The sequence below is a fragment of the Balaenoptera acutorostrata genome, chromosome 1, assembly GCF_949987535.1.
Source record: "Balaenoptera acutorostrata chromosome 1, mBalAcu1.1, whole genome shotgun sequence".
In the NCBI taxonomy this organism is placed as follows: Eukaryota; Metazoa; Chordata; class Mammalia; order Artiodactyla; family Balaenopteridae; genus Balaenoptera; species Balaenoptera acutorostrata.
Genome location: NC_080064.1, coordinates 10,489,330 through 10,509,612, shown reverse-complemented (window position 1 = coordinate 10,509,612; position 20,283 = coordinate 10,489,330). Strand labels below are relative to the sequence as shown.

General features: G+C 41.5%; 1 protein-coding gene across 4 annotated transcripts in view; it reads right to left on the bottom strand.

Moving 5' to 3' along the window:
* The window catches only part of PRDM2 (PR/SET domain 2), a 117,888-nt gene that overhangs the window by 87,183 nt on the left and 10,422 nt on the right, over positions 1 to 20,283 (bottom strand). For 2 of the 4 annotated variants that reach the window (XM_057544697.1, XM_057544700.1), the window contains exons 2-3: positions 16,692 to 16,765; positions 778 to 892 (exon numbers count right to left, since the gene is read on the bottom strand). In XM_057544697.1, coding sequence (XP_057400680.1) covers positions 778 to 892; positions 16,692 to 16,700 — 124 coding nt within the window. In that variant the 5' untranslated portion in view covers positions 16,701 to 16,765. Of the gene's footprint in view, positions 1 to 777; positions 893 to 14,671; positions 14,731 to 16,691; positions 16,766 to 20,283 lie in introns of all 4 variants that reach the window. The other 2 variants (XM_057544706.1, XM_057544715.1) reach the window with 2 other exon arrangements.

Genomic DNA, 20,283 nt, shown 5'->3' with positions numbered 1-20,283 from the left:
GTGGAGATATAAAATCAACTACTTTCATGAATAATACAGTATAAATGCTCAAATTACTCACTGAATAATTTTCAATGAGAATTAGGAAAAGCATTTATTAAAAATTTATTCACACACATATACACATAAACTGGAATATCAGAAGTTCATTTTTAAAAACAGAAAATAGGACAAAAACATGATATATTCCAAGACTGTACTTTGACTAATTTTTATAACTTATTTCCTTAGCCTTCTGTCTAAAGATTAGGACACAAAAACAAGACTAAATACAAAAAAGCTTGGCTGCATTCAACAAGAAATTCCAGCCAGAAGCACTGGAATACACTCATGTCACCATTCACTAAAATATCTACTGAGCGTCAGGTACTGGAGACATAAGCTAAATAAGAAATGAAGGCACTCACAATCAGTGAAAGGGACAGATGTGAAAACAAATACAAAATAATGAAATAAATATAATAGCATAATCACACTCAAACCACAGTGAAATCAGAGGAGGGAGCAATACACTATGGGAAGAAGAGCCCCGGGGAGACACGGAGGAAGGGGGCTGCTCAGGCTGAATCACGAAGGATGGTGGATGGGTGAATGTGTGTTTCTGGTTTAATTTTATAATCTATGTCCACCCTGGATTCTTAACTGGAAAACATAATCTTCTGAGTCAGAGTACAGATGTGTGGCTTTTAGAGTGAGCTCCCTACCTGAGAAGCCCCAGAGGAAGCCTCGCCACAGCCTGCCCTCCCTTCCCTCTCCTTCTCTGACCCCAGTGCTCACCAACCCGAGTCTTGTCAACAGCAGATGGGAAAAGCCTCACTTCCTCTGGAAGGCCTCGAAGCACATGTTCGGGTACCTCGGCCAGGGTCTCGGCGGCTGCCACAGGCTCAGCGTTCTGCAAGTTAAGAAGCAGAAGGATAATAGCAAAAGGAAGAACACCCAGTTCCGTTTTGATTTTTTTCTGGCCCAATAAGCAAATAAGCAAAAATGTAACTGAAACCCGAAGCTGGCGAGCCAGACTAAGATGACGATGTCAAGCGTTTCAGGAGTTGCTTTGATGCTTGTCTGTGAGTCTCCAAAGGAAACCACTGTAACCTTCGAGCATGTCTGTGTTAATCTATTTTGTTCCAGCCACCTGTGGCCACTTTAAAACCATGTAAACCTCTGGCACCATATTGTCTTAAGCTCCCACAGAATCTGGCACCAAAACACAGCTCAAGCTTACTTTTAAGTCATAGGCTACCCTCAGCATTTAAGGACATTAAAAAAATAAAAACCAGCACTCCCTACTTAAATGAACACTGTTGGCGCATGCTGTAAAGGCCATGCCAGCCAATCAGACGCCCCCATCCCATCCATGCTTTCATCCCTCCAGCAACAACCCCTTGACGGGCTTGAGGATTCCCAGCAAGAACACTACAATTTATTCTGGGCCCTGCATGGAAGTGAGACCTTTCCAGGAAACAATACTATACGACTGTATACCAAGTAACTAAATAGCAAAGTCCCCACAATATCATAAAGTCTCTAAGAAATAGAGAATTTAGAAATTACTAAGTATATGCCAAAATTCTTAAGAAATGAGATTACCATTAGATATATGTACGTAAGGTAACGGAAAGGGGAGATTTGAGCCAACTCATAGAACATGACTGTTAGTCAAACAATAACTTTCAAATCAAAGGAAAATCAAGTGGCTATTAACTGGCACCACATATACCCTGAAGAACTGATGTGCAGATCATGACCCCGCCAAGAATGATGGGTTTTGTAGTCTGAATGTTTTTTATTTCAGTGCAAAGGGAAACATTTCTCAAGGACTTTCAAAGAACCAACAGAGGCAAAAAGCAAACCCCAGGCTAAAAAGATTAATTTTCCCAGAACAACGAAGATCTTGTAGTTTTTAAGAATGTTTTGTGCCAAGAAAAGAATATCATCCAAATTTTTGTACTCCTAGCATTTCAATTTTTAAAAAAACATATCAATAGGCTGCTTCGAGAGGAATAAATCCCGCGGCAACAAGCATGTCATTATGAAGGTCTACTGTGCTATTTTGAGTTGAAATGTGCAGAAGTGGGCATCGAGGGACTAGGGTTCATTCCCTGGACAGGGCAAGGGTGACGGTACATACACTCCAGAAGCACGAACACTTCCATCCTGCTTGATTTATGCCTTGGTCCTGACAGTATCACCAAGCACAAGTTCAACGCCTTCCCAGACATGGGAATATCAAAACTGCCCCAGAAAATGGTCTTATGGTATTTTTCATTAGCTAAAGTGTGAACAGATTTAGCACACAAATTTCTCACTTCTAAATACAGTGCCCTCATTTTAAAAATTTTAACGTATAAACTGGAATTCTGGAAACGTGAATAAATTTTTCCAAAGAGGGAAAAGGTATTAAATTGGTAGTTGCTACCCTAGGCTACATAATAATTATTTTTAACTTGGATAAATTACACAATATTAACAAGTACTCGCCGCAGTGAAGAGTCCTATTAGCACATGGCCAGTTAGCACAGTCAGTGGGAATTTTCTTCCCCTTTCTCAGACGGGACCCAGGCGAAGATTTTAAAGGATCTGACAGCACTTAACCTCCCCAGAAGCTTTGAAAAGACAGTGCGTTAGCCAACTCAAACTGATACTTCCAGGCAGTATTACAATAATATTAATGACTTAATATGTGTACCGGGAACTTCCTCGGGCCTCAGTGCAAGGCACTGTGTTAACCGTCTTGTGTGCAAGCTTACTCCAAAAAGCCCAAGAGGCAGGCACTGTCAATGCCCCCTCCCAGCTCCCTTCTCCCTCACCACACACACAGATGAGGAAACCGAGGCTTAGGGAAGTGGTCCAAGCTGCTCAAGGACAGGATTTGAGACTCCGTCTGTCTATCCCCAGAGCCCGAGCCCATAACTACTGTGGTATTCGCAGTTAAAATTCTGCTGGATCGGGTATGAGGCCCTAATATAAAACATGGTGACTATGGTTGACAGCATGTATTATAGAACTGAAACTTGCTAAGACAGTAGAACTTAAATGTTCTCACCAAAAAAAAAGAAAAGAAAAAGATAAATATGCAAGGTGATGGGTATGTGAATTAACTAGATGGTAGGAATTCTTTCACAATGTATAGGTATATCAAACCACCACGATGTACACACACTTTAGACATCTTACAATTTTATTTGTCAATTATACCTCAATAAAGCAAAGATTTCAAAAAAGAAAAGATTCTGCTGGAATATAATCTGAGAACCTCTGCCCTAAAACCTCCAAACTTCCCCAGAAATGTCAACGGGAGATGGCGCCTAAGGCAGGATTGGTCATTCCCACAGGAAATTTGTAACTTGAGGATAAGTTGAAGATCATGGATATTAAAATTTCTGAGACACCTGTGAATATAAAGGACCTCAGCAGAAGTGCCACAGGAAAAAAGAAATAAGGAAAGTTCCCATACACGTATTTACTTGCTTTCAGCAAAACCATTCTTTTTAATTTGGGTTCCTTTAGTTAGTAGAGGAAAGGAAAGCCTTTTTTTCCTGTTTATTTCCGTATCCTTCACACTACAGAGGGACTCAGCTAAAACCGGAGGACCTCAGTCCAGACACTGGCCAGCTCCAGGGCCTTCCTCTCACCGCTCCGGCCGTTGGCATCTCCGCTGCAGTGGCTGTAGCTGCAGACTGCATGGAACATCTTTAGGAAATCAGAAGGAGAAGCAGGTGGGATGGCTTGCCTAAACAGGACCACCCTCTCCCCCTTCCTTGTTTTTCCTTCCTAGCTCTTACCACAATTTTAAATAATTACTTGTATAATTATGTGTTTAATGCACCTCCCCCGTCAGACTGCAGGGAAGACAGATTGTGTCCATCTCACTCGATGTTGCTTTCCCGGTGCTCAGCAACAGACTTGAAATGTTTGTTGTCACTTAAGTACTTGAATGAATAAATGATTCTTGCAAGTTAACTTAAACCTTTTTTAGAAAAAAGTAGGCTAGGAAAAAATTAAATAGCAGAGTCACCTATCTGAAAGCATTTTCTCTACGAGTGCCTGAACTTCTTGAATTTGAGGTAGGTATTTCTGGGTCAATGTAAGGATCCTTTTTTTAGAAAATGTGATATGCTCTCAATTCCAAGCAACCAGTTTACAAGTAAACCTTTGGAACAAAAGAACATTTAAAAGAAAATTTCTCTTCCCAACACACTCATAAACTGGGATCTCTTTCATACACACACACACACACATCTCTTTTATATATATATATATATATATATATATATATATATATATATATATACACACACACATCTAATACTATATATCTATAGTATTAGATAGATAGACAGACAGATAGATAGATAGATAGATAGTATTAGATGTAATACCCTACTCTAAACAGGGTCATCTTGGTGCTTACACAAAAGAATCACAATCCTGGGAATACTTCTTAGGTTGATTTTGTCTAAAAGAAACTGTAACGTCTAGTTAATTTATTAAAAGATTTCTGAGTCCCTTCTGTAGGCCAGGCAACGTTTTAAGCATCACATATGCCTTAACAATGTTATTACTCTAGTGAAGAAGACAGACAAAATCAAAGGTATACAATGCTTGGTACGTATCGATGCTCTGAAGAGAAATCAAGCACAAGAAGGGAACACAGTGATGGGAGAAGGGCCAGGGTGCTATTTTAGACAGAGGGCTGAAGGAAGACCTCTCTAGCAGTAGGAAGGGAATCGTGTGACAATATGCAGGAAAAACAGGCCAGGAAAGGACCTTGCTGAGTTAGGAATAAGCGTGGTGTGTTCAGAGAACAGACAGGCAAAGAGACCAATGTGTCCACAGCAGAGCGGGGAAGAGAAGAGCGGCCAGTGCTGTGTGTGTGGGGGGGGGCGGGGGGGGGATGATGCCATTGGAGAACCGTGAACCACACAGAATGAGAGGGGTAGAAGGTAAGCAGCCGGAGGCCAGGCTGCACACTCCAGGGGGGAATCCTGGCTCTCCTCTTTCCAGAGGGGCCAACGGCCTCCCAGCACCCCATCCCTGCCGTCCCAGAATAAAGGCACATTCCCATTTCAAGAGTTCCTGACACTGACCACTGTGATAAGCACGGGGGAAGCTACGAGGACTTCTCTACTTTCCTGTTATGTGATAGAAAACATAAGAACTCTTTAATTCCCTACTTAATGAAACAAGTATCAGTGAACTGATCTGGATTGGTATGTATTAAATTTAACGTAGTAAGTTTAAGTTAGTAAGTTAGTTATTAACTGTTAATTGACCTCCTTAATTCCATGTCTCCAACTTCCTACCTCAAAGTTAAAGAAAGTCAATATCCCCTCTCTCCCCCAACTAATGGCCACAAGTTGTCCACCATTCAATCACTAACAAACACTTCCCGCATGCCTGCTCCGGGCTGGCATGTGCTGGCGGTGAAGATACTACGGTTAATACAGCTGACCCAGGCCCCCTTCTCAAGAGGTTCACCGGCAGCGGAACTCTTATTCTGCTTCCTAACACAAGAAACCTTACAGGTATTTGGAATCTCCAGCTTTGACCTTGCTGCGGAGCCTCTTAAAGGTCCTTCTACGCTTTCCTGCAATACTCCTCCTCTGGCCGAGGATGACCTTCCCATGCTGGATAATGGGGAGCTCAGGGAACACGACTCTCACTCCTTCCTCTGGGCCAAGCTCTGTGCTAACAAGCACTTTCTGCACATCTCCTCGCCGAATCCTCTCCATAGTCAGAGCTAACGCTGACGGAGTATTCAGGATACTAATCAGACACTATTCCAAGCTCTTTCTACAGCACCTCATTTAATCTTTACACTATCATGCTGGCTGTGGGTTCTTTTATAACCCCATTTTACAGATGAAACTGAAACCTGCCTATACTCACAGCCAATAAGTGGCAGAGGTAGGATTCAAACCCAGACAGTCACGCTTCAGGAGCAGGAATCCCAAATACCATGCCTTAGAGTAGCCCTGTCAAGTAACTTTCTCAAATTACATAAAGTAGTGGAGCCAAGGTAAATTCCAGACAGCAGTCCACATTTTAACTACTAAACCAGTGGGGTCTCGCACTATAATCCGGTGGTGCCTGGGAAGCCCTTTCGAGGGTCCACAAGGTCAGAGCCATTTTTATAATAATATTAAGATGTTATCTGCCTTTTTCACTCTCAGATGTGTACAGGGGAGTTTTCTGGAGGCTCTGACATGTGATGATGTCATCATTCCACTGGCTAATGGAACGTGCAATTATTTAATCTTGTGTTTTAAATTTTCTGAGTCGTGAATAAGGCCTGTAGTCTGACTAACATCACTGTACCAAGTTGATTCCGTGGTATTGATACTGTACTAGAGTTAAGACGTTACCATCGGGGAAGCTGAGTGCAGAGGACCATACAGGACTCTACTACTTTTGCAATTTCCTGTGAATCTAGAATTATTTCCCCCCCAAAGTTTTAAAATTTGTTTCAATTTCATGGTAAATATCCAAATACACAATCCACGTAAACAAAAAGCTTGAGAATGGCTGGACTAAGGAAGACCACCCCTGACCTTCCGGTACCTCCCATCTCAGGACTGAGAGGCAGAGAACAGGAGAGGGTGGTGATGCGAGGCGCGAGGGAAGAGGCTGGATCTACATATTTGTGCCACCCCGCCTCCCCCCGTGCCAAGCTTCCTGAGTACAACTGGAGGGCATGCTCCCCTATAGGCACAAGGGTTTGTTTGGTTTTTTTAAGGTTTCATTGCTACTCACCAAAGGAGAACAAGTAAAACAGACTAGAACAAACTGAGTTAAGTGGCTTCAAAATACTAAAGGCAACAACTTATCGTTGATGCCCCTGTTAGGGCTCCTGCAAGGATGGACAAGGAGAACAGAGTTCCTACCCTTTGCTTTAAGCCCCAGATGGTGGGACTGCGACCCCATCAAGGCCTGAGGACTCCTAAGGGAGCCAGTGTGTGTCGGTGCTCCAGGCCCCTGCCCTACCCAGAGGAAGCCTGTCTCCACTGTCCTACCGGGCAAGGGTCCCCATCAGGCCTGCTTCCCACGCTCTCGCCTCTCGCTGCACGCTGCACTCTGACGCACTGACAGGTTGGCCTGTTTGATGGTCTCTCCACCAGAGGCAAAGCCGAGGTCCCAGACACACAGGGCAGGTCTGTTTCACTCGCCCTGCCCCCGGAGCCCGGCACAGGATGCGTAGCTCAGAGCAGTGGTTGCAGTGAACAGTCAAATAAACAAGTGTCTGGCAGTCAATGCCAAGAGGTCCAGGCGCAGAGACGGCTGTAAGTGGATACGGCTCGACTGGTCACGGAGTCCAGGGGAGTGGATGAGATTAGAGAGCCGAGAGCAAGAGAAGAGTGAGGACGAGCCCTCCGGACGCCACTATCTCAGAGTGAAAGCAGCAGAGGAGGTCTAGAAGAGGACAGCCCAGAGGCAGTGAGGTATCAGAAAGGCCAGGAAAAGGTTCAAGGAAGGGAGAGAGGTCAACAGTCAAACGCTGCTGGTGAGGCTTCAAAATCTGCTGCATCTGATCCCTTCCTCCAGCGCCCGCCGCCGCCATCCTTTAAAGCTGAAATAGCACAGCAATCCCCACCCATCCAACAAATGTCCTGTCTCTGTCCCACGTGCCACCACAGCGCTACTCTAGGAACCTAGGAAAGCAACAAGGAGGACATGGGGTCCTGCCCACCTGCGGCCCACAGCCTAACGTGGGAGACCGGCGGGGTGTTCCCACCGGGACCACTGAAAGAAAGGGTGTGATAAACAGAGATAAGGAGGGGACTCTGCTTTAGTTAGGGTAGCTGGGGGTGGAGAAAGTGTATCTCAGAGAATGACACAGAGACTTGGACTTGAAAGATGAGAAGGAGCCATGTGTGAAGGACTGAGCATTCCAAAGAAACATCCTGAGGAGACAAAGGGCTTGGCAAGTTCAGGAACAAAAAGAGGCCACTGTGGCCAGGTCAGAGTGAGCCAGGGAGAAAGCAGAGGCAGTTGCCACCAGACCCTGCAGAACCTTCACGACCAAGGCGCGGAGACCAGACGGCCTTTGGAGAGCGGTGGGGCACTGCAGGGTTTGGGGCAGGGGAGTGACAAGATGTGACGAAGTCTTCTGGCTTCTAGTCTATTCCATATCAACTTCTCCAAACCCTCTGCCTTCTCTATTAATCAACCTATAAAGTATCTGGTTCAAAACTCTTTTAAAAACATTCTAAGTAAAATCCTGTAGTTCCTCTACTGGTTTTTAGAAACTTTCACAGTTCAAGGGAAGCAAAGAAAATGAGGTACCTGAGAGCTTTCTCACCCTGACATACCCGTGCCCCTTGTCCAGAAGGTTCTGATGCAGGGTGGGAATGGAGTGGGGGCTGAGCAGGAAAAGGAGCTTTCTGTTGCCTCCCAGTGAGTCTGATACTGGCAAGACCGAGTTGCAACTTCTCAAACTACCTTCATCCAAAGCAGCAAACTGTGGACCTACAGCCTTTCAAGTCAGAGAGTTTGTTTGGTATACCCACAGATTGAAAAAAAAAAAAAAAATTCTATTGGAAGAAAACTCCCCATTTTACTCTTAAAAGTTCCTTCCTGGGGCTTCCCTGGTGGCGCAGTGGTTGAGAATCTGCCTGCCAATGCAGGGGACATGGGTTCGAGCCCTGGTCTGGGAGGATCCCACGTGCCGCAGAGCAACTGGGCCCGTGAGCCACAATTACTGAGCCTGCGCGTCTGGACCCTGTGCTCCGCAACAAGAGAGGCTGCGACAGTGAGAGGCCCGGGCACCGCGATGAAGAGCGGCCCCCACTTGCCACAACTAGAGAAAGCCCTCGCACAGAAACGAAGACCCAGCACAGCCATAAATAAAAATAAATAAATAAAAAATTTAAAAGAAAAAAAAGTTCCTTCCTGGCCCCTACAGGCACAACCCTCTGGCTCTTCCTGCCCTCACCAGCCTAGGTCCTCTTTCTCCTCTGGGGCTCTCACAGCCTACAATGACCCAGACCACTGGTCCTTCTGACCCTCAATTCCTCTGACCAGTCAATATCCTCCGCATCCTTCCGGGTCAAGTTCACATCCCAGTTCCTCCATGAAGACATTCCAAACAATGCAGGATTGTCCACTTTTCTGGCTTCCTGTATGGTCAGCTTTATGCTCTATAAATATAGTACTTCAAGGCACGTGGAAAACGATTCCATGAAGAGAGACAGACTGTTGGTGAGACGATCAATTAGGAGGTTTAGTAAACAAGGAAGACATTAAAAACCTTAAAAAAAACAAACAAACCCTTGTGCCAGTCTCAGTCTGTACTCAAGCAGTAACATTGATTAGAAGGTATTTTACAGGGCAGAATCAAGACTTGGTTACTGGCTGAAGATGGTAATAACAATACTTACAGTGTTGCCTATATGCCGGGCACTAGCCTTAGCGCTTTACATTTATTACTCATTTACTCTTGCCCACAATCGCATGGAATGGACACCGCTATTATCCCTATTTAACAGGTGAGAAACAAATACCAAGAAGGCAAGTGACTTGCCCAAGTTTACACAGCTGGAGGGGAATGTGAGTCACAAGACACCAAAGGTGAGGCAGAGCTAAACAACCCTATAACCTTCTCTACCAAAGCATTAATATCAGAACAACAAAAAATGTAAGACTTCTGCCACAGTTCCTTCCACAGTTACGTAAGGAAATGCTATTCAAGTTGCTAATTTCTTTTTTCAAATTTCAGAAATAATCTAATATTTTCATTCGGAAAGACAATGTCCTGGATTTTATAAAAATTGCTAATTTACCTAGTAAAATACATGATTCAAAATGAGATTTAAGGGCCATCATTATTCAATGCATTAGTTTCCTAAACTATACACTCACTAGTTGAGTTTTAAGTAATAACAACAGACTGGAATCACCTTACTTGGAAGGCTTTTTTAAAAATGTCTTTAGTGTCAAATTTGTATTTATAGTTACCTACAAAAAATATAATTCTATATTAATAATATGCTACAACAGCAAAAGTGGTTTTGATTTTTTACACCATATATATTTTTAGGATTAGAAAAAAAGCAGGGGAGATACCTAAAACGAAAGATAGTAGCCATCCCACAGCTTCACCAAATCTTTAGAAGTATGATTATGAACAGATTTATCTAGATGGTCAGATGGTCTCCCATAAAATATTTCCTGTAAAAGGAATAAACCACTAATATGCACAACAAATGGATGACTCTCAAAAACATACGATGACCAAAAGGAGATAAACACAAAGAAGCACATACTATATGATTCCATTGACCTGAAATTCTAGAATGGGAAAAACCAAACCATAGGGACAGAGAGCAGATCAGTGGTTGCCTGGGGTAGGGGCTCGGGGGAGGACTAACTCCAGAACAGCAAGAAGGAACTTTTAAGGGTGATGGAAATGTCCTATATCTTGACAGTGATGGTGGTTACATGAGTGTAGACATTTGTCAAAACTCAACACTTCGAATGAGTATATTTCATTACACATAAATTATACCTCAAAGTTGATTTTTAAAGTAAAATAAGTAAATGAATCCTATACTCTCCTCTTTAAATCGTGCTAAAATGAGACTTTAATGCTCTGAGAAAATAAAGAACAAAAATACCAATGCCATAGAAAAAAATTTTTTTCAAGATTTTTCTTTAACCCAAGTCAAGCATTCCTTTGCTCAAAAACCTCCAAAGGTGTCCCATCTCCCTGAGCAAAGTCCACTCTGGTCCTCACAATGACCACAGGCCTGACCCAACACCTCTCTGACCCCATCCACTCTGCTCAGGCATGTGTGTTCTGGAACCAGCCTGCTCCACTTCCTCCCTACACCTCTCTCTTCACACTCTCAAATAAACAGTCACCGTGTTTAATATGTATCAGAACACTGGCACTGACTGCTATTACATAAGGCTGCGTGTACTATCTTACAGAGGCAACACATACTAATGTCTTTATTTATTTTTTTTTAAAGATGCTAAATAGAGTCCCTTTTTTTAAAAAATTATTTTATTTCATTTATTTTTGGCTGCGTTGGGTCTTTGTTGCTGCGTGCAGGCTTCCTCTAGTTGTGGCGAGTGGGGGCTACTCTTCGTTGTGATGCTCGGGCTTCTCATTGTGGTGGCTCCTCTGTGTTGGGGAGCACAGGCTCTAGGCACGCGGGCTTCAGTAGTTGTGGCACGTGGGCTCAGTAGTTGTGGCTCGCGGGCTCTAGAGCACAGGCTCAGTAGTTGCGGCACACGGGCTTAGTTGCTCCGCGGCATGTGGGATCTTCCTGGACCAGGGCTTGAACCCATGTCCCCTGCATTGGCAGGCGGATTCTTAACCACTGTGCCACCAGGGAAGTCCCTAATGTCTTTATTTTTAGAAATATAAGAATAAGCAAGCTTTACTGGTATTTCATTTAAATTTATATCAGTAACTCCTTTTATACACTTCATCCAAAGACGGATCATAAATGACTACATCAGTTTTAACCTATTTAATTAAAGCACCTCGTTTCTTACATCACTGGGGAGCAACAGCAGTGGGTGACAAGAGAGATCAGATTCCACATCCCTTAGTATTAAGAACGCAACATTGTATATTCACACTAAGATACATATTCCTGCCACAACAGACTAATACTAATCACCATAGCAATTGTTGTCACCAGCAAAAGACATCCAAGAATCAGAGAGTATTAAAACACCCAAATTCCATGAACAATTCTTCTTTGTTTAGACTCGCAAACAATACTCTTAGTTACTATTCTGGGGGCAAACAATGGAGGAAAAAAGCAAACAAGCTTCAGTTTCCTAAAATAGCATTAAATTGTATTTGGTTAAGGAATGAGTACGACTGCAATTAACAACAAGCAGATGGGGACACAGAACAAGAAAATCTTATACACCATCTCTGCAAAAGAACAGCAGTCAAATAGTTCTGAAAACACTTTCAAAAGTACCCTCTTTCAAAAAGCTGGCAGGTCCATTAAGCTTCCAACTAAAGAAACTGTCCTCGAATATGGTGTTAATAGTGAACAAACATATTACTACATTCTTGCCTCTAACAATCCAGTCTCTGCAGCACAGGAAGAACGATATTCTAAAAAGTGGAAACCAGATGATGTCTCTGTCCAGTGGCTTCCCACTGCATTTAGAAGAATAGAAGATAAACTTCTCCTCACGGCCCTGAAGGCCCTATAAATCTGGCCCTCATCCCTCACACCAACTTCATCCTGTCCAGAGTCCCTGATGCTCGTCAAGCTCCAGCCCCTGGCCTGCTCTCCGCTCCTTGAACCAGCAGGCTCAGTCTCACCTCAGAGCCTTTGCACTCACTGTTTGTTCACTCTGCCTAGAATTTCTTTCCCCAGATCTTCATATATCTGGTTCTGGGTTATGACTTGAGTCTCTGTTCTATTATTAATCACTTCTTCAGAACAGCCTTCCCTGACCATGTAATCCAGAGAACCTCTCCACTCATCATTCTTTATCACATTACCTTATTTCACTGTCCTCACAGCACTTTTCACTATCTGAAATTATCTTGTTTGTCATCCTGCTTTTTAACTGTCTCCCTCTAAAAGTATGTGTTACAAAGCTGAGCCCTTGCCTACCTAGTTCCCTGCAGGCAGAATCCACAACACACTGGGATGCAGTCTATGCAGGATGAATGAGGGGATGAGAGAACATTCAGAACAGCTGAAGTAATGGAATATGGATCTTTCCATTATTCTGATGGCTTATCACAATTCTCAGGGTTGGGTCTGCAGCAACAGTGATTAAAAGCTTCTTCTGTTATTTTAGTAAGTAAAACTTTAAAACAGGTTTGGAACGCTAAATTGCTTTGCTACTGATTACTGGCGATACCATAGAGCAGCGGTCCCCAACCTTTTTGGCACCAGGGACCAGTTTCGTGGAAGACAATTTTTTCCACGGGGGCGGTGGGGGGAGCGGTCCAGGCGGGAACGTGAGCGATGGGAAGCAGCAGATGAAGCTTCGCTCACTCGCCCACCGCTCACCTCCTGCTGTGCGGCCCAATTCCGGTCTGCCGCCCAGGGGCTGGGGACCCCTGACATAGATGACTGATCAGTATACAGAGATGCTGCAATCATAAAACTACTATACTGATAGAAAGTTTCATATATTAGTAACAATTTGAGTTATATAAGGATTCTTTAAAAAAAACTAAGTGTGATTCAATAAGTTAATAATCAAGACAGCAGTATTAAACCATTAGGGCTTAAACTTACACAATGTTATATGTCAATTATATCTCAATAAAACAGGAAAAAAAAATCACTGGGGCTGTACCTAAATATTATAGTTCTCTTCTCCTCCCAAGCACCTGATGGGTTTGCACTGCTTTCCCCACTTGAGTTTTAAGTTCAATGCAACCATTGGAGTAACTCTAGCCAATTAAGCAGAAGTAGAAGACACATGTACTGAGACAAAGCCTCCATCATCCTTGGTTCTTAAGCAACTAAAATAGCAGATCCACACTGGATGTGCAGCAAGAACAAGAAATAAATGGTTGCTGTGTAAGACCCTGAGATTTTGGAGCTGCCTATCTGTAAGTGCAGCATAACACAGCTTATCCTGACTGGTACAGCAGTATAGCATGGTGACCAAGAACCCCTGGGCTTTGGAATCTGACTGGCCTGAATCAGAATCAGATTCAGATTGAATCTGAGTGAATCAGAGCTCTATCACTTACTGTTTGAGTGATCACGGGCCTCTGGCCTTAATGTCTTCATCCATAAAATAGTTATAATACCTACTCTTCATAGAGTGGTTGCAAAAGACTGAATTGAAAGAATATATATGTAATACGCATTGCAGTGCCTGGCATGTTGGTTAAGCACTCACTACGTAGCAAGTGGCATTAAACCCTAGAACATCTACTTTAAGCGACTAAGAGCATATTTGCATTATGGAACTTTGCTCACCTTGGATGTTCTATAAAGTAAAGCATTCTAAACTCTTTGTCCATGAGACAGCCATTTATAAAGTTCTGGATTCTCCTAGATAAATCTAGGAAAAGATAAGAAGAATAGTGGAACAACTCAAAGTTAAAAGGGATGGGTGTGGAATGACAATGAAGCAAGTAAAGGATATCTGTAATTTGAAAGTGGAAAGAAAAGAAAATGAAGAGTGAGGGGAGGAGATACAGTGGCTGCAAAGGCTGGATTCTAAATTAGAAAGATAAGAGATAGTAAGAAAGGGGTAAGTGCTGAGAACAGACAGAAAGAGAAAGAAGGACAAAAAGCATGTGGGTCTGGAGCTCTGTGGAGCCCAGGGCTGAGGGTGGAGGGAGAGCCCGGCTAGCCACACCAGGCACGACTTGGAACATATTGATAAGACAGCAGTTCAAACTGCTGCTTCAACAGTCAGTGTTTAAAATGTCAGGAGGCTTTGGACTCTGCTGTTTCTTCTAAAGGACTCACTTGTAAACAATATGGTATGCTCACTCCTGGGATCCTTTGGTTCCTAAAACTCAGCTGTCAGGCATGTATGAATGAAAGATTCTGTGCTATTGTCTTAGAAACTACACCAATCATAAGAGACAGATCTGACAGCTAAAATTCACCAAACCAATGCTGATCAGTCCCTAGAGAGAAAAATCTAACCCTAATCTCACCATCAAGATTTTAATTAAAAATCAATATGGTTCAAGTTAAAACTTTTTTAATACCTGAATTTTTGTGTAGTTGTTTTGAAGCTTTTCAAGCACTTACTGCTCAATTTCACTGGCTGAAAATAAGAATAAACACAAGAGGGAAAAACATGAAGTGTCCTGAAACAATTCTTAATTTTTAAACATCACTGGGACAATTGTTGAAAAACACTCATAGATTGTATGTCATGCTATAGTAATCAGGCCTCAATATCATGGGACCAATACTCCTCAAATAATAAAAATATAACTAATGATGCTGAAAATTTTACTCATAAAAAGCGGACAATTTTTATAATCCAAATAAAAGTTTCACTACTACCAGACCATTTAAATGACACCCAAATCAGAAATGTGCTAGCCACTAGAAACATAAGAGGACACTTTTCCACTGATACTTGGCATTTGGCATCAAAGGCAGTCCTCTGTAGATCTGATATTAAAACTTGTCAGGAGCAAAACCAAATTGTAAAAGATCCAAAACAAGAAATGGTTATTACTATGACTCTTTTGAATGGCATGTGGACTTTCTTCAAACACAAGTCCTTTTGATATAAATGGAATATTAAAGCGAAAGTGTGAGGTGTCAAACAGGTCTAAACACATTCGAAATGAAATACTATTAGCTTAGCACCGTTAGCCACCTGAAATAAATGGCTGTTGAAGAGTGATGCAACCTAAGTGATGTCAGTATTTGGATTCCACTTTGGAAGCATTCACCATCGTTCCAATCCAGAATCGAGACTCCTCTAACAACAGCTCCGGGGCAGTAGGAAAGCAAGGTCCATGGGGAGACCAGGTCAGCGTTAAAACTCAATCTTAAAAAAGGAAAATAAATGAACTCTACGACATATATCTGCACGTAACTTTGATGGACAATGGCTATGAACAATCCATTCTGTTCTCTTTTCCCTCCCCCATCTCACCATTTCAAAAATAATTTGCCTTCAAAAGCATGTCAGTAAATCTGCAAGCTTTAAACTAATAGCAACCATGTGCCCCATGTGTTTGCCAGATTCATTTTTTATGACGTATAGTCCTCCGCATTAAAATCAACGAATTTTTGATAAAGAAAGTAATGAAAAGAAATCAAAAGAATCCATTCCAAAAACTTCACGCCTCTCAACCCCAACACAGGACTGAATTATTAAACCTGGTCACTTAATGAAATTGGAGTTGTGAGCTACAGTTAGACGCACCTGTAAATGGTAAAAAAGATGTCCGAAGTTTCAGTTGATTGAGAGTACAAAATGTTTTCAAGCCTGATAGTTTTAAGCTAAACACCAAAAATTACAGACTTCACACTTTTAAGTTCTATCCTTCATATTTAAAAAAAAAAGTTTTATAAAGATTTCAAAGGAGAATGTTTCTGATATCCATACATTTCTATAACTGCAAGTGAAATGATGTTAAGACCAGAAAATAAGAATCCTACTTTAGAACATATAAAATCTACATAACTGGTTCTACTCATCAGAACACCCTTGAGGCTACAGAAATACCCATAGCAGAATTGTTTAATCTCCAGATAATCCCACACCCTCCTGTAAGGAGAAATACATCTTACATTTCAATATCTGCTCTCTTGTTTTTATTCTAAACGGGTTTTTCAAGGACAGAATGCTTAAAGTTTTCCATTCAGTTTTGGTCTCTAAAAATAACTTCCAATTTTCCCTGTGCAACCAATGCGTTATTACAAAATAAAAAGTACTAAAAATGAAAGCTTAATAAGCTTCAAAACAAAAACAAAAAAATAACACTAGAGTGTGGCAGGGAAGGTAAAAAAAGAAAGTCTGAACTAAGGTCCTTAAGAATGAGTCCTCTACTCAGGGTTCCACAGAAACGCCAAATCACGCCAAAACAATGCACACTCCACGAACAAACACACACTATGAAAATGATGAACTAATGAATGGTATTAAGAAACAGAAAGGAAAATCTGGGAGGAATGAAGGTGTGTGTTATTATCTTTTAAAAATCAAGAACTGGTCTAACATCTAGGTAATGTATTTGTATAAATTCTTATTTTTAAACTCACCTGATTCATTTTCAATTCCTGTTGTGTTCTGAAAAGATACACACAACAAAGAAACTTCTTTGATTACATGAGCCCTAAAAAGAAAAACAGACAATTGTGATATGTACCTGCCTACAAATTTACAGTGATTTAAAACTACATACAGAACTGTAGAGTTTGCTCAAAGGGCTATTCATAAAGCAGCTCCATGCCAGATCAACTTCAATATATGCTGAGAACTTACTTTGCAGATTTATTATCTACAATAAAATAGATGTCTTACTATTCTTTACTGAGGCTTCATTGTACTCTACAATTGAGAGCAGACTCATTAGAATGACATCAAATTTTTGCTTTGGAACTGAATCATCCCTAAGAAGAAATAAATTAGCTTTGTTAACAGAAACACAAAGCAGTGCTGAGTAACTTATTATGCAATGTAAATGTTCTTCTTTTACTTATATCAATACTGTGTTGAATACAAACACAATTAGACCCCTATTTTCAAGTTCCTGAAGTAGAAAGGTGGATTTACTAACATTTCCATGGAGAGTTCTCTTTCAGGAAAAGAATGAAAACTTTGAAGTAAAATGCAAATGTTTTAATAAAAGCTGTTTGTAAAGACCTACATTTATTCCTTTAAAATTTTTCTTCAATTTATTCATAGTATAGTAACAAGAAGACAAAATCATTTCTTGGAAATGCAAATGACGTACCTGTCTCTAGATAACTTATGAAGATGGTCCTTTCTGCAACGTTCTCTCTTAGGAGTCATTTGATGTCATTCATAATATATGAAAATCATGAGAGTAGCACTTCCACTGTAATATTCTTGTTTTCAGCATGTATACCTACACATCATTAAGCATAATTCTATTTCTTCACGAATTTACCTATATTTATGTTTCCTTCCTAGACCCACAAGACTCTGCTCACATTGTAACTTCATGTTCTAACTGCTAATAAACCAAAGAAAGTATAATTCAGGGACATTATTTGCCCGAGAATATACCTGCCACTGGGCAGATAGCCTGCCCACTATCCTAAAGAATAGTGCTTTGACGTTTCACCCCATTTCATTAATATGGATCGTTTTGGGTTTTTTTCCTTGAGCTCTTTAACCACACTCACCTGGATCACCTTTAACAAAGGCACTAGATTTAAGCTAGGGCCTGGTCACCTGAACTGGTTTTTATTCATAACTGGCACAGGGAATGTATTTGATAACTTGGAATTTGTTAGAGAGCTCAGCGCTATACAAATATAAACTTTTATGAAGTAAATACTCAGTGAATACAATTTCAGAAAACTGGTGGTTAACCCATGAAGTCCATTCCTTTAAATTTTAACATTAAGCATCTTTCTCACATATTTTTAACATGTCCTTCCTTAGTATATACATCCTTTATTGAATATAATCCATCCTTTTCTATGAGACTTGAAATCATTATAAAGTTTAAAATGTGTATTTGTCAAACAGCGATGAGATTAGTGGCCCCTGAGGCATGCACGCCCGACCCCCTCTACCAAATGCCTACTGACAGCCGTACAATTCCACCAGGAGGACCCTGTGTGACACCTTAGGGCCCCAGAAGTGAATGAAATGGCAGGGGTTTCATCTGCCCTCTCACTAAACTTTCAGAGGTGGATTTACTAACGTTGGCCACGAAGAGTTCGCTTTGAGAAAAAACCTGCAGTAAAAAGCAAATGTTTTAATGAAAAAGATCTTTGGAAAGATGCTTTATCATTTCCTTTGGTTTGTCTTTTCCTTCTCACAAGAATCATCGGTATCATTTCTGAAGCTTCTTCTAAGACTAGCAGGCACTGTGCTACCGTCAAATAAATCAGCTCTGTCAATTTTCACAAGGTTAGTCTCTAACGACACAGACTCAAGGAATTTAAGGTAACTCCGCCACAGTATCATAATTTTGGTGTCTGCTATGGCTTCTTAACCATATTTCACCAGTTTCTTACTCTTGCCTCACCTTGTACCTACTATGTGCCAGGCTCTGCTTTTGAACAGTGAGCACACGGATCCCTGCCCTCTCAGGAAGGAGACCACAGGAAACAAATAAGCAAGTAAAATGTGCAGTAAGTCAGATAATGAAAGTGCTTTAGAGAAAAACGGAGAGGCACATGGAGAGGAAGGACAGGGAGACAGGGGTTATAAACTGTCTCTATCTCATTGCCTGTGAATCCATCAGTATGGTCAGTGAAGGCCTCACGGAGAAGGGACACCTGCTAAAAGCTGGAAGGACAAGAGCTGAGAGTCAGGAAGGGATGCGGGAGGAGCATCATAAGGGAGTAAGACTGTACACAGTAGACGAGAGGCCTAGTGCAGGAGGTGATGGTACAGGGCGGAGAGGGGAACAGGGGAGGCAGATTTAAGCACAGACTTTGCAAGGTAGGCGCTGTTCACCAGAATGGCTATAGCTTTTCCAACCAGAGATGGAAAGCCACTGGGAGGCTTAAGGTGGCAGAAGTGACCTAGTGTGACTTAGATTTAAAAAGAGACTGTAAGGGGATAGGGTGGAAGCAAGCAGACCTCTTAGGAGGCTAATGCCCCAATACAGGCAAGAGATGATAGTGCCTTGGCCCAGGTAGCAGAGGAGATATGAGAAGTCATTGGATCCTGTATCTATTTTTAAAATAGAGTCCCCAGGATTTGCTGCCAGATTCGGTACTATGTATGAAAAAAAGGAAGTGAAGGATGACACCAGGGTTTTTATCCTAAGGACATGGAAGAATGGAGCTGCCATTTTCTGAGATGCTGCCTCCTTCTTTCCATCTGCTTTTCATCTGTTTTTCCCTCTTTATTTAAAACATCTTCCCTTCCTTTTCCTCCCGTTTTGTAGTTGCTGGCTCACAGGCACAAACCAAACCACTTAGATACTGTGACATCTAAAAATGAATAACTAAAATATTAAAGTACTGGAAACATCTTAGTCTTTCATTTATCTCAATGAATCTTTTTCTTAATAAAAAAGTTACAATATAATTCAGACATTAATAATCTTCTCTCTGACTTTCTACACTGTCTGTTCCCTCTCTGTCCAAATAGGAATGCACCCATCATTTCTTTCCAGACTAGAGGATCTTAACACCTCTTCCTTTAAGGGTTCACAATGAGCCTGTATGCTTAGAGCCTCCTCTCCATCACTTCTAATCCTAATTGCTAAAAACCAGACCCTCATTTTTTTTTCTTTCTCCCTCTTGACTCACAACACTGTCAAATTATATATCTAAAATATTTTACAATAATCAAAAACAATGCAAATCTGACACTGACTTCTCAAATGATATTTTAAATTAGATTTATTAAACTATACTAAAAACAAGGGATGTTACAAGAAAAGAACTGAGATTTTAGCAGTCTCTCTCAACGGAGGACCACTGCATTTTGAGCTGGAGAGCTCTTGTGCAGGACCGTCCCTTCCATTAAGGCCACTCAGCACTGCCCTGTGTAATCAATGCCAGCAGTCCCTCCGAGCATTTTGACAACCAAAAATACCTACACACATTCCCAGATACCCTCCCAGTGGAGAACCTCTGAACTGTAGTAATCATGTACTAGCTACAATATGGTAATATATTTTAGAGCAACTATAGATTC